This window comes from Triticum aestivum, chromosome 2B, assembly GCF_018294505.1.
Source record: "Triticum aestivum cultivar Chinese Spring chromosome 2B, IWGSC CS RefSeq v2.1, whole genome shotgun sequence".
NCBI classification, from domain to species: domain Eukaryota; kingdom Viridiplantae; phylum Streptophyta; class Magnoliopsida; order Poales; family Poaceae; genus Triticum; species Triticum aestivum.
Window position 1 is genome coordinate 639,059,970 of NC_057798.1, and position 14,680 is coordinate 639,074,649.

A 14,680-nucleotide genomic window follows, 5' to 3' on the forward strand; every position below is an offset into this window, starting at 1 on the left:
AGGTACAGTTCTGAACCTACCAAAAGACATTGGAAAGGTGTCAAGGACGTCTTCCGGTACCTGCAAGGGACCAAAGATCTTGGCCTATTTTATAAAAGGAATCAAGACCTATCTATTATAGGCTATGCCGATGTTGGGTACCTATCGGACCCGCATGATTGCAAATCGCAGACTGGATATGTTTTCCTTTGTGGTGGAACTGTGTTTTCCTAGAAATCATCCAAGCAGACACTTGTGTCGACTTCCACGAACCACTCGGAAATCATGGCACTATTCGAAGCGTCAAAAGAGTGTGTATCGCTTCGACGGATGATTGGTCACATTCAGCAGACATGTGGGCTGAACACCGTACAAACCCCTACCATTATCTATGAAGATAATACTGCTTGTGTTGCACAAGTCCAGATGGGTTATGTGAAGAGTAACCTCACAAAGCATATTAGTCCCAAGTTCTTCTATGCACATGAGCTGCAGCACTTGAACAAGGTGAGAGTTTTGCATACTAAGTCCTGTGACAATCTTGCTGATATGTTCACTAAATCATTACCGGCATCAACCTTAGAGAGGTGTGTGCGTGGAATCGGTATGATGAGACTTAGAGAGATGCAAGGTTCAGGGGGAGAAACTTCACAAACTCGTCGCTAAAATCTCAATCCTGATGATCGAGTACTCAACTTGATGGTTGAGTGGATTGTACTCTTTTTCCCTTGAGTGAGTTTTCCTGATGTTTCTCACACGAGGTTTTTGATGAGGCAATTCGTGCAATACAACAACATATACTATGTTATGTGCTCTTTCTCCATATTTTTTTCCACTGGGTTTTTCGGAGTTTTGAGGCATGGATTTACGGATAATTACCCAAGGGGGAGTGTTGGGAAACCGGGTCACCCGGAAGGGTGGCGGCGGCCGCGTGCAAAACGCACGGGCTAGCCCCTCCCGTTTCCCATCTTTACGTTAAGTGGGTACTTATCCCTTGACCCCCTAGTTCCTATATAAAGCAACGAGGAGACATCATTGTAACACCTGATCATTGATTAATAAAGCTGGTCTCCTCCATATCTCTCTGTGTCATTTACTTTCGCGTGTTCGACTAATTTATCTATGACGCTCGCCCTCGCTCCGCAACCTCGGACCGGACTCGCCGGCCGAGTTGCGGAACACTCGCGTCCAGCTTCACCATAACGCCCAAACAACCCGGCCGTTCATCTAGGTAGCTAACCAACGACCTGCATGCATCCATACCAGAGTGCGTGCTAGCTTTCCTCAACGGCCGGCCACTAACCAGCTAACTACATGCATGCAACTAACTAATCAAGATTACTACTAACACGCGCCTCGCGTTGGAGGCCGCGGATGCCTCGCAGGGAGGGTTTCGCGCTGGTGTAGTCGCAACCGCCAGGAGGAGCCGCTTCCTCGCCGAGCCGGAGCAAATGCCGCTGTGCCTCGCGTTGTAGGGCCGAGGAGCGACACCGGTGCCACGCACCGGAGGGCGCTGCTCCGCAGGGAGCCGCCTCTGACGTCATGCGCCAAGGCTGCCTCTGCCGGGCTGGGGACCACACCGCCTCGCCGCGACATATGGCATTGCCTGTTTCCCCGGGCCGGCCAAGGGCCATCTCCACCGCGCCGAAGGGTCACCACTGCTCCACGTTGCGCGCCCAGCCGCTCCACGGTTCACGCAAAGCGGGAACCGCTCCGCGCCGGGATTAAGGTCCGCGGCAGCGGTGGGCTCCAGCGCTCGGAAGGGACTCGCATGCCGAGAGCCGCGCCTCCGCGCGTGCGTCTTGGCATCCGAACGATCGAAGGCACTTCGCGGTGCCTCGCGTAGGCCGCAGTCGTTCCTTAGCCATGCTCCGCGCTGGGAGTAGCCTCTGCCTCCGGGGGTGTCACGCCCTGCGGGCTGAGGGAGCGACAGCCGCGGAGGACTGCCCGAGAGCCACGGCCTCAGACGACGCCGCCTCCACCGCTCGGGAAGGGCTCGCCACGCACGTCCACTGGGACATGCTGCGTCGCACGGCTCCATCGACCAGAGGGAGGAGCATCGCGGGCGCGGCAGTGCCATCGCCGGGGAGGGTGTCGCCGGAAACGCTCTGCCGGGAGCGTGCTGATATCGTTTTGTAATCAAATGAAGCAAGTGATTGTCTTTATTGATGAGAGTGCTGCTATTTATACAAAGCCAAGGGACGCTTCTCAATAGGCGCGAGGATGCGAGCAACCATCACAACTGTTGCTAAAAGACAACTGCCGCCGGTTCCTATAAAGCAGAGATTAACCCATTAATTAACACATATTAATTAATCCTAACAATAGTTTTTGTGAGTAAGATTGACTGCATGAACAAAAGGCTAATGATTTCATTGATTCTCAAGAAATATATACACTCTGAAGAGGCGTCTTGTAGAGGCGGTAGTTACAATAGAGAACAATAGAGATGGGAAGGGAATGAACGCGTCTGTACGGACACATGCGTCCGTACGAGGCGTCTCTTCCGGTGTTCGACACACCTATTCAACTAATGACGGTTCGATCCGTGTTAATTAGCAAACATGTAAATCTATTCTTAACAATAATTCAGCATTGCGCTCGGCCTGGGTGTTGCCCTCTGCGGTTCATGGGTGCGTGACTATCGATCGGCCTGGCTGTCATTTCTAATCGACCAGCTTGCTGTCGCAGGTGCATGTGCTGCTCGACTCTTACGAACTAGTATGCCTGATGCATTCAAGCCAACTTCAGTGCACGACCCCATACCGTCCGTTCTAATCTATTTGGGGTAGAAAGGACGAATAGCACGGCCCAATATGCAGCCTCAAACGGACAAATATCCGGATTTTGTCCGTTTTCGACTCATTTCCGACCCAAACTTGCGTCAGGTTTGGGGTGAAACGGACATCGCGCGGACAGGCTGGCCCTTGTCCTCCCCGTGGCCCGTCTTTCGGGGACACAAGCACTACATTCGCCTCCAACGCCTCCACCGGCTCTCCCCCGTCCCACCCCGCCGTCGGCGCCGCTACTAGTCTCCGGCCGCCTCCTCACTGCTCACTCTCCCCCGTCCATACCAAACCACGTCTCGACATGGCCGCCATCACGCCCGCGCTTTCGTAGGGGCATCTTAAAGCGTGCACTGTCATATTAGAAGCAGTGGCTTCGCAAGATCTTTGCATATGATACTCCTTTTTCCGCATGGCAGGTTCTCACAATGATATCAACGTGCTGCAGCGTTCTTCAGTCTTCGCAAGGATTGCAGAAGATCACTCCCCACCTGTCAACTTTGAGATCAACGGCCACCAGTACAGCAAGGGATACTACCTAGCTGATGGTATATATCCTCGGTGGTCAACTTTTGTGAAGACAATCTCGAACCCCCAAGGTGAGAAGAGACAGAGATTTGCCCAAATACAAGAGAGTGCTAGAAAGGATGTGGAATGTGCTTTTGGTGTGCTTCAATTCCGATGGGGTATCATTCAAAACCCTGCACTGACATGGGATGAAGGGAAGCTTTGGGACGTGATGATTGCTTGTGTGATCATGCACAACATGATCTTCGAGGACGAGCATGATAACAACATCTTCGACCAAGGATTTGATTTTCAAGGTGAAAATGTTGAGCCCCTGCATCAAGAACCGGCCAAGTTTGAGCAGTTTGCCCAATTTCATCGTGAAATGCGTGATTGACACACTCATTTGGATCTTCAAAATGACTTGGTTGAGCACATGTAGACTCACATTGACAACCAATAGATGTATTGGTTCATTATGTTCATTTAAGACAATTTAGATTTGGTTGTAAAACTATTTTATTAGAGACAATTTCGATTGGGTTGTAAAATTATTTTTATTTTCAGACAATTAATATTTGAACGTGCAAACTACTCCATCCGTTCCTAAATATTTGTCTTTCTAAAGATTTCAACAAGTGACTACATACGGAGCAAAATGAGTAAATCTACACTGTAAAATATGTCTATATACATCCATATGTGGTAGTCCATTTGAAATCTCTAAAAAGACAAATATTTAAGAACGGAAGAACTAGTTTTGAACATTGAAATATGAATATATGGGCATTTTTGGCCGCAGCGGACAGGATGGGGCCAACACGGCTACCCCATCCCAGCACAGGCCCGAACACGACTCCATTGCCCTACTCAAACGGACAGAATCCAGACTAAACAGACGTCCGTTTGGGGTTGTCCGCTAGAGTTGGCCTCACAAGGCCCGCTGAAAGTTCTGTGATGCTCGTCAGAAGCAGAAGCAGGTAAACTTGTCAAGACTCGTACCGTCAAACTGGTGCAGACTGCTGTTAAGTTTAGAAAACAAGCGCAGACAGAAACAATGGGCGCAGTGCAACACCTTCCTGCATGCAGGGGCGGGCCCACCTCAATTCAAGGGTATTCAGTTGAATACCCATTATTTTCACCAAAAAACTAGACATATATACTGTATATCATGTGTATGTACAAGAAAAAATGAAACTGATGCAATAAACGTGCTACCTAACCAATTCAGCCCAAAAATAGAGGCTAGCCCAGCTTGCAATTCTCCCTCACTACCCACCCCATGGCCCATAGGCCCAATTGGGCCCACCTCAATTCAAGGGTATTCAGTTGAATACCCTTTATTTTTGCCAAAAAACTAGATATATATATATATATATATATATATATATATATATATATATATATATGTATGTATATATATACTGTCTATCATGTGTATGTACAAGAAAAAATGAAACTGATGCAATAAACGTGCTAGCTAACCAATAAACGTGCTAGCAAACTGATGCAATAAACTCCTAATTGGCGCTGCAGGCGCCAGTTCGCCCGCTGCCGCTCACAGGCACTGCAAGCTGGGCCGGCCCATTAAGCGCAAAACCAAGCAGATCGCTAGGTCGAAGTCAGATAGCTCATCGCGATTATTTTCTTGGCTCAGTCGTTTCGTTCAAGAATTAAAAAAACTTCAAAAAATTGGGAAAAGTTCACAAAATTTAAATAAAGTTCATCAATTTTGGAAAAAAGTTCACCAATTACGAAAAAAAGTTCATTGAATTTGAAAAACATTCATCAAATTTGAAAAAAAAACATCAAAATCTAAAAGAGTTCATAGATTTCGAAAAAAGTTCACCGAATTTCAAAAAAGTTCATCAAATTTGTAAAAAGTTCATTGATTTTGGAAAATAAAAGTTCATGGAATTTAGAAAAAGTTCATCAAATTTGAAAAAAAGTTCATCGAATTTTTTATATCTTCATAAATTTAGAGAAAAGGTTCACGAAATTTGAAAAATAAACACGCATTAAAAAACAAAAAAAGAAAGAACGGAATAGGATAAAAAACAAAACGAACTGAAGAACTGATAAAAGAAATGCGTGAAATATTGTGTCATGAGCAGAACGATGGCCCGATGGTACCCTGGTTCAGTTACCTTCCCTGTTCCCAAAATGTACTGATCTTTGCACACATCGATCTTCAATTTTAAATCCCTAGGCTCACATAGCAGTACATATGATCTGTTCATTGAAATTAGATGTATTCACCTTGCTAATTAGATTTTGATTATTGATTTCTCTCTGTATCTCATGCTTCTCAGCTTGTTTCTAAATAGTTCATTGAAGAGAATACCCTCTAACAAACTAGCAAACTAACATTCCTCCAGTGTTAAACATGCAGATTCTTAGTTAAACTAAACTAATTTTTAATGCATCAAGGATAGGATTGTCATCCTGTAATTCATCAGCTTTTTCATCATTATTTACTTTCCATCTCTATATATCTTAGATGTTGCCACTTTGATCTTTGAACAATTAGTATTTTCTATAAGATGGAAATTTGAAATTATGATCAATTCTACGAATATATTATATTCTGCGATATCCATAGGTATTACCCAATTTGTGTGAACTGGTACTAGAATCCGTCATATATGCCAAAACAAGGATTTAGACTTCCAAAAAAACTGCCTTTGAAATTTTGAATACACACTCTTGAAATCCTGGGCCAGCCCGCATGGCCTTTGGTCCTTGGAATTTTGGGTTGACCTATGCTCTGAATCCCGGATGGCACTTTAAACCAGTGATGGTCGTGTGCAGGCACTGGTAATCGTTTGCTTCTGCACCAATGAGGGAGGCTGCTTCCAGGATCAGGACACGCTTGCCTCTGGAGCTTCCTTCCTCGCCAACAAAGGATGGGCTCCGTACCAAATGTATTGTCTCCCTAGCCGATTGGAACTCTATTTTAGAGTTTTCTTTTTCTTTTGAGATGTTTATTTAAAGCTTATTTACAGACACTTTTTGCGCACAATTATTTATATAGACATGACTTGTTATTGCTGAATTGAGGAGAAGAGAATCAGTGCTCTCTGTGTTTGAATTTGTTGTGCCGGCCTCTACTTTCTGTGTATGCTCTTGTGAATCTGTGATAGAGAAGAGACTTGTTCGGCGCTAACTGCTGCAATCTGTTCATGACAAGAACAGTTTTAAAAGCATTCTTTGTCTGAAGCTACTTGTCCCTGATGGAGCAAATAATTACACCATCCATATCAAGTGACAAGCAAATTCCCACCGTTCAGATTTATGAGATTGATGAAATGAATCGAAAGTTGTTACAACTTCATGGAATTTCATCATCAGAATCTCCAAAGATACAGTCAAGCCAAGGTCAGGCAACCAACACAAGCTATAGTTAAAAACACAGACCTGAAGCACACGGACAATGACACAACTAGCAACACATTTCAAGTTCAAAGTTCAGACCATACCAAGCAGTTCGGGGTATATGTTCTACCGGACCAAGTTCAGACAATACGAAATAGTTTGTATATATGTTCTACCCGACCAAGACCCTAAGCAACACCGGGTGAAACGCCAGCGTCAGATGAAGAACATGTTGTCCTGAAGATCCACGTGCAGCATCGGGAAGTTGCTGAAGTCAGAAGCACCCGCCGCTGCGGAGGAGGCCGAGGACGACGAGCTGCGCACCTGGGGCTGGGACGCCAGCATGCCCTCATAGTAGAGCCTGCCACGGTATGCCGCCAGGTCAGCGTAGTAGACGGGCGTCGCCAGAGATACGGGCTTGGTGCAGCGCGCGAACACGAAGCAGAGGTTGTACACCAGCCTCTGCAGGTCGTCCGACCCGTAGCCGTGTTCGTCCATCAGGTTGTAGTAGTGCGTCGGCCGGCTGGTCCCTATCAGCCCGTTGTGGCTGCACAGGTAGAAGTCGTACGTCACAGGGTCGACAATTCTGGTGTCCACCACCGTGCCAGGGAGCACATTGCCATTCTTCGTCTGCAGCGGCTCGTTGTGCTCCTTGGGGAACAGCCGCGTGTGGTGCCGCTTCTTGGCCACAATCACGGTGATCGTCGGCGAGTAGCCCTTCACCTTGATCACCTTCTCCATGTCTGCAAGCTCCTCGTTAAGGACCATCTCGAACTGTCCATCACTCACGCCATCACGGAAGTAAATGATTCTCTGAGGCTTTACGCCGGCCTTCTTCTCAAAGACACCGATGAGCTCTTGGACAATCTCGCCGAGGTTCTTGATCACCTCACAGCGGTGCGGCTGGGCGCGGATTCTAGGCACGTACTTGGTGGCGCCCCTATTCATGGACGCAACCACAGCTGCTATCGACGGGCTTTCCACATTCCCGGGTGACGGGTGGTTCACGTCCGCGCCGATGAACATGTAAGGAACACCGTTGTCCAGTGGGAGCTTGTCCTGGAGCTGGACGTTGATGCCCCCGAGCTTGCTGTTGATCTTGAGAGCAAGGTTGGACATGTACTGGTCCTGACCCTGGGTTTTGTTTGCGAGGTGGCTCAAGAAACACTGGGTTTGGATCCCCAGCTGCGTCTCGCAGATCAGCTTCAGTGTCTTGTACCCAGGATGCTGTTCAGACATCGGGCAGAAGAGGAGCTGCAGCTTCTGGTTCTTCTTCACCGCAGCCTGCTTAGCTTTGTTCAGCTCCTCGTACAGTTGGTGTGGATCTGATAGCACTGACATTGCCGATAGATGCACAAAACATGCTGTCTTGTTCATCTGAATGCCAAGGTCACAGCACTTCTTGACGATATAGTTAATAAACATGTTCCCATCAAGCGCTTGCTGCTTGTTGTGAGATGGCCGTGCACTGAAGTCCACAATGCCCCAGCACTGAAGTGCTTTGCCTTCTACCAGTTTCTTCCCCATGAGGTTCCACTGGCAATTAGATGGAGTGATACTTAAACTGCCAGGGGCTCCTCTGGAGGAGCCGAGTGTCAGCATGGGAGGAGAAAGGACCCTGCCAGTGACTTCCATCATCTTCACATCCAAAGAAATCCCAAACTGTTGAGCTATTTCTCCCCTGGAAATAAAATGGTGATTAGTACCTCATACAAACATTTTTTTTTCATTTTTCCACAAAAAAGATAAAGATCTGTTGTCGAGTTCGTATTGTGCCTTTGCAAAAGAAATAAAACAGAGAAGGGCTTAAATATCAGCAATACAAACAAGCAAATGAGAACATGAGTTGGCAAATATATACTGATTACATGGTTACAGTCTACTTTCTCTACCAAGAATGTAATAGCATCCGTATTAAGTACTCCCTCTGTTCCATAATACTTGTCGTGGTTTTAGTTCAAATATTATGGAACGAAGGGAGTAATATGGTAGAGGTACTTATGTAGCATTAACTTATCATAGTACTCCCTCCTTCCCATATTATTAGGCGTATTAGTTTCAGCACGAAGATTAACGCAGGTCTATCGTTAGTTTATTACGTGAGCCGTCGTACAATTTTTTACGTGAGCTAACAGCATGAGAGATCCATCAGACGTGATTTGTTTTATTTCCAGAAAAATAGGGATTCTTAACTGTACAAGAGAGAGAGAGGAAGTAGTCTGCGCCTAATATCATGGGATTGCATGAAAAAGCTAATACGCCCTATATTTTGGGAAGGAGGGAGTACCAGTTAAATACTGCAACATGTCTACTCCCTCCGTCCCATAATATAAGAGTGTTTTTGACACTACACTAGTGTCAAAATCGCTCTTATAATATGGGACGGAGGGAGTAGTTTCCTATGACCAAAATACTAACAGATGGTTATACATTTTTGACACTACACTAGTGTCAAAAACGCTCTTATATTATGGGACGGAGGGAGTAGTTTCCTATGACCAAAATACTAACAGATGGTTATACATTTGCAAACAATATAAATTGATTCAAACTCAAATAGTTACCTGCAAGGCCCATCTTCAGCTTTGACCGCAGTCTCAATCTCCCACTTCCGCTCAGCTGCCTTGATTAAAGCCTTGCTTTTCAGTGCTCTATCAGTGTCCTTGTTCAAATTTGCCATTGGATACCTCTGTCCTTCAACAAGCTTACAAAGCTCAATGGGCACATAATTTGGTTTGTCTTTGCTCTTGCTTAAATCCAGGCATGGAAGCATCTGATACTCAATCACCTTGCCATACTGCTGAGCAAAATAGTCAACAAGTTTCCTTGACTGCCCTGATTCCGAATCCAAAAAGGTGATCTGGCTGGCTGGCAAATCAGTGAAGCCTTGAATAGTGTACTTCTGCTTAGTCTTCCGGTGGGACACAGTAACACGTTGGCTTTTGAGCTCATACACCAACTTTTCCCGATGAGTCTTGTTCAGTGCTGTCCTGTAGTCAAGGGGAAGGGGCTTTATAAACTGCCGCACAATATCCAGAACAGGTCCATCTCTGCGAAATGGCATAACTGAATAGTCGACACATAGGACCAGTCCCTGTTGAGTGTGTTTAAGGGTCTGCTGGGTTCCTTTCATTGATACAACACCTGACCCCATATCCGCTTTGCTTTGTGGTGAGTAAAATCCATGACCAAGTATAATCTTGCTCCAGCTAGAAGCCTCACGCACAATGACATCAAGACCCTGTAAGATCTCCCTAGCCACAGGCAGCTCCGAGAGTTGGCTTAGAGGAAGCTGCTTCTTGAACTCTACTGATACAATGTAGGTCTTTGAACGAACTCTGACACGGAATAAACCTTCTGGCAGTTGTGCAACAGTAAATAGGTTTCTCTTTCCATCATAAGCAACAGCCGATGAAAGCTGCCGAAAGCTGTCATCCTTGAAAAGCTCGGCCTTTGCAGAAAGAAAATCTGCATTGGAGAGCTCCTTGCCAGAAACCTTTGAAGACGCTGGATCAAACTTGATATCTATGTCATAGTGAAAAAAGGTTGACAGCTTTGGGTACTTGACTATGAAGTGGTTTACCAAAAGCTGGACCCTGGCTTGACATAATGTTCCACCACCATCAGGTCTTTGCATTGGCACACGTATGCCATTGGGAGACACAGCAACTGGGGGCGCTAATGGTTCTAATTTTGCCACTTCTTTGGAGCTGATGCGTTCTAGTGAAAAAGGAAGATCAGTTAGAATTAGAAACAAAGTAAATTTGCACGAGCCAAATACTCAACAAAAATATATTTTTTTCCTTCCAGCTTATGTTCTAATACGATTTTTTCCCAAGTCAACATAGGAAAAAATGCTAATCATTCAGAACTTTGGGTAAAATTAAACAGTGTCTGAATCTTCTCAAACTGCAAGCTGGCAAACAAAATAAGGCTACCTGAAATCCTAGTTTTCCCTTTTTCACAAGTGCTCTGTATCCTCTGAAACAAATAACTCTCATGTGGAAACAGTGGCATAAAAATTGCAAATGATTCAAAATTAGTAATTTATGTGTGTGCCTAAACAAGGCATTGCCACAAATCCCTCTCACTTGTTTTGCATAACACCATAGTTACAACCTAATCATCCTAAAATTAAATGCTTCCTCCAGATACAAACATGATATAAGGTTAATCACTAACAGGTAGGAGTATGAGCCAAGATCTAGTGGAGATTATCGTACAGATAGAATTCATCTATAATTACTTGTTTCAATCCATACCGAACACAAAATTATATGAAACCTAAGCTAACTCGAGGAAGAGGATATTATGATATAATCAAACAATGCTACGATGGTACGAAAATTAAGCTAGCATCTCGACTAAGAATAGTGCACAAATCTGCTAGGGCCAAACAAAATACAGTTCAGATCGCACTCCCATCATTCTAGTCAACCATGAGAAGTTCCCTGCTATACCATCGGCACAGAGCGACAAGGAACGCCTTGATCAATCGCATACACAAGTGGAACCATACCGTGTAGACTCAATTCAGCGTCACAAATCCCTAGATTACTCGAGGAACCGTCAAGGTATTGAATTATTGCTTAGGAACAGAGTATGCTAAGTTAAGCAGGACAGGGGAATCGCTTACCGACGGATCCAGATGAGCGCCCCGCCTCCTCGGACTCAACCCTCCTCGCCGCAGACGCTGGCGCCGGCGCCGGCGCCGGCGCCCTCACCGGGACGTATTCCCCGGGTCCTCCGGCGGTCCCTCTCCCAGGCTGCGCCCACGCGTTCCCACCGCGCCCACCGCCGGGGCCGTACCCCCGCCCACCACCGCCAGGACCACGCCCTCCCGGCCCGCCTCCGCGGCCCTCGCCGCCTCCCTGCGGACCATAGCCCCGCCCGCGGCCCTCGCCGCCCCCGCGAGGAGCGTAACCTCCGCCGCGAGGCGCGTAGCCACCTCCGCGGCCCTCCATGCCCCCTTGGGGCCCGTAGCCTCCGCCTCCTCCGTATCCTCCACCGCTTCCCTGAGCGCCCCGGCCTTGACCGCCTCCTCCGTAGCCTCCTCCGCCTCCTTGAGGCCCGTAGCCACCGGGCGCCCCGCCACGCCCGCCACCGCGAGATCTCCCGCGGCCGCGGCCACCGCCGCCGCCTTGCTCGTAATCCATCCCCACGAAAAACCCTAACGGCGAGACAATCTCTAGATCAAATGGCTAAGGAAGGTTTGGATCGAATTTTTCTCTGTTGCTTCGGCCCGAAGCAGAGGAATGGCAGTTCCCCGTTGGGGTTCGTGAGCGCGAGGGACGGGGCGGGCAGTTCCGATTCTACCCCTGGCGGTTTCGGGGATAAGGAGTTGGAGCGGGGTAAAGCCGGCGGTGTGCTCAGGGGTATAACCGGAAACATCAGTCAATGCAAGTCAAGCCGGAGCATGCCACGAAGCTGCCGCGCGACGCGTGGGGTCGCGGTCTCGGTCGTCTGCCTTTTTTCTTTTTCTTTCCGCTTAGATGTTAGATCTCGCTTTTGCAGTTCAGTGGCTACGCTCGCAAATACTCCGTAAAGATGTGTTTTTTCCTCCCAAACACGGGTAACACGTCTCAACATATTCAATGGCTAGAGCATCTTCAATAGAAAATCCAAATTTAAAGATGTACTGTAAAACAGAAGATGTAAAAGTTTACATCTTTAAAAAGTGATTTTTACATCTCCAAAAAATTTACAAACAGAATATATACAAGTAGATTGTGCAATTTAACGGTTTAAACATTTTTCATTTTACGTACGCTATATTCTCAAAAAAAAAAGTACGCTACTAAATATAATTTCCTTTTTCGAGATTGAGAAAACGCCCTCGAGGCTGTTTATTCATTAGTAGGCGAGTTCATATGTGACTGAACATGCTGAATCATAAAACTATGGTTTACATGATAAATGATGAAGCAAGGAGTAAGATGAAGAGCCTATCTAACCAACACATGTGCTGCTATATTGGCACTCCGCACAAACTGAAGCTTAAGACCCCGTAAAGATAAGACAAGTGAAGTCATCTCTCTAAGAACTAGATGATTCCCCGTGCGTTGCTGCAGAAAATATTGCCTAAAGTTGGTGTTTTAGTTGGCAAATTGTCTCTTAAAAGGATCAACGAAACAATGAATAAATGATTGTGATTCGACAATAATACTCAAGAATGATACATGGCTATAATTGTACATAGGTAAGTAAGACCGATCCTCCTGCTGAAATCATTCAATGTTTGGACAACAAACCAAATCAGAATATAGGGATGTATGTATGGTCATTTACACTATACATGGAACCAACTATTTAAAGCTCCAATATAAGCTACCATATCCGCTTCTTCAGCAAGGGAAGAAAATTTTCAAGCTACAACTAAGACATCATCACAAAACTAACCCGAAGTCATTGTGTAGCAGTCTCCATCTGAACTCACGTGAACATGGGAACATCCCGCTTCTTGTTAAGATCAAACATGAACCAATGAATACGTGCACCTGCATAAATTCCATTGAACTTAAATTAGTCAAATCAGTACCTGCGTCACATTTGTCACATCAAGAGAGGGTAGATAGTACTGGAAAACACAACCTTTATTCTCAGGGGGGTCATGGAGGCAACGGCGGTCAGTAGACATAACCTGGACTTGACAGCGGCGACGATAGCGATATTGAGCATGTTGTCCTAGTTGCGACAGCATGAGCCCAAGCCAACCAAGAAGAAACCATGTCTGTGTGTAACGAACATCCGCAAAGATAGATTATGTATAAATGAAAACGATGCAATGATGGGTGGCAAACAAAAGACAGTTGACCAACACCAGAAAAGATGTAACCAGAACTATGCTCGTGTTTAATATGTTCAAGTGAAGCAGCTTCATTCATTCATCATCAATTTTACATCTGGATAATGCAAGAAAGACATGGTACTCATACATCCTTGTGATAAATAAAGATGATGTTAGTTCAGCTCGTTAAAATTATCAAGGATGAGAGGCATGACAAATAGTTGAACTCAACTGGTGACCCAAACCGGTAGATCTAAAAGATAATGCAATTTGTATCTACTATGCCATCAGAGTTTGTATTCAATTGAGGTTGAGAGTCCTTTGTTACCTGGCTTTGACGCCGGCCATGAAAACTGGACCAATGTAACCAAAGCCAACAATGCTCAAATAGTATAATGTGTAACATCATAGGAGAAGGATGATAATCCATGCTAAACAAAAAGAGAGGTCAGAGTTGTATAAAAAGTGCTAGTTGTAAAGAAAAATCCAATTAGTTCCTGGTAAGAAAACAATAGTAGAGTACAAACTTTAAGAAAAAGTATAATTCCATCAAGAATATATAGCAAAACATTAGTGAGAGTTGATGCCCCGCAGACATTCACTAAAATATATGTGCCACCCTGGTGAAGAACAACAAACAGTTAAGAACTTTTTCCATGACAGTTTTCTGTCACAAGCTATTTTCCTCCCAAATCAGCCCCCTTGGGTGCATTGTTGATGTTCTCACCTTGTGTTTAGGCGATGAATTCGGCCGTCACTACGTATGTCCATATTCTGTGATGATTTATAGCATCACCGAAAATGCTCGGTGGGTTGGGTAAATGATAAAAACTGGTGTGGTGGGCTTGAAAACAAAGTTCTGGGTTTTTGGATATGAGTTGAGATGCTAGTAATGGAATCCATTAAAAAATCATACATGTTACCATTTTACTGAACTACAGAATGATATATTAATTCTGAAATAAAGCATGAACAAGAAAATATGATCACAATGAATAATATAGAATTAAAAGTTCAGACACATAACAAACATTTGGTACATCAACAAGATCATTCCTAAAAGTATCACACATCACGAGTAGGAGTGTCCGAGCAAGAACACGAAGTACAGCAACAACATAGAACTACTCTTCATTAGATCTTTCATATTAAACAGATTGCCTAGGCATGGGTGTGACAAAGAGGATAACCTCATCACCTCCATGGTGGAACATGAAGAGCAGTATGTCTCCAATTGCCATTTTGT

At 45.4% G+C, this 14,680-nt stretch overlaps 1 protein-coding gene across 1 annotated transcript; it reads right to left on the reverse strand.

The window, feature by feature from the left end:
• Nucleotides 1–6,557: 6,557 nt before the first annotated feature.
• Nucleotides 6,558–11,964, reverse strand: LOC123046434 (protein argonaute 2). The gene is made up of 3 exons (XM_044469802.1): nucleotides 11,284–11,964; nucleotides 9,212–10,367; nucleotides 6,558–8,328 (listed from the first exon to the last, which is right to left on the reverse strand). Exons 1-3 carry the CDS (start codon nucleotides 11,801–11,803, stop codon nucleotides 6,864–6,866), a joined length of 3,141 nt encoding a protein of 1,046 aa, XP_044325737.1. The 5' UTR covers nucleotides 11,804–11,964; the 3' UTR covers nucleotides 6,558–6,863.
• Between the last annotated feature and the right edge of the window lie 2,716 nt (nucleotides 11,965–14,680).

What these genes read in the sequence shown, in the direction of transcription:
- LOC123046434 (XM_044469802.1), bottom strand. Translation starts at nt 11,803, where the DNA reads ATGGATTACGAGCAAGGCGGCGGCGGTGGCCGCGGCCGCGGGAGATCT. An exon ending in GCGCTCATCTGGATCCGTCG is followed by an intron (nt 10,368 to 11,283) that starts GTAAGCGATTCC and finishes CTTTTTCACTAG; the next exon opens with AACGCATCAGCTCCAAAGAA. An exon ending in GCTGAAGATGGGCCTTGCAG is followed by an intron (nt 8,329 to 9,211) that starts GTAACTATTTGA and finishes TTTTATTTCCAG; the next exon opens with GGGAGAAATAGCTCAACAGT.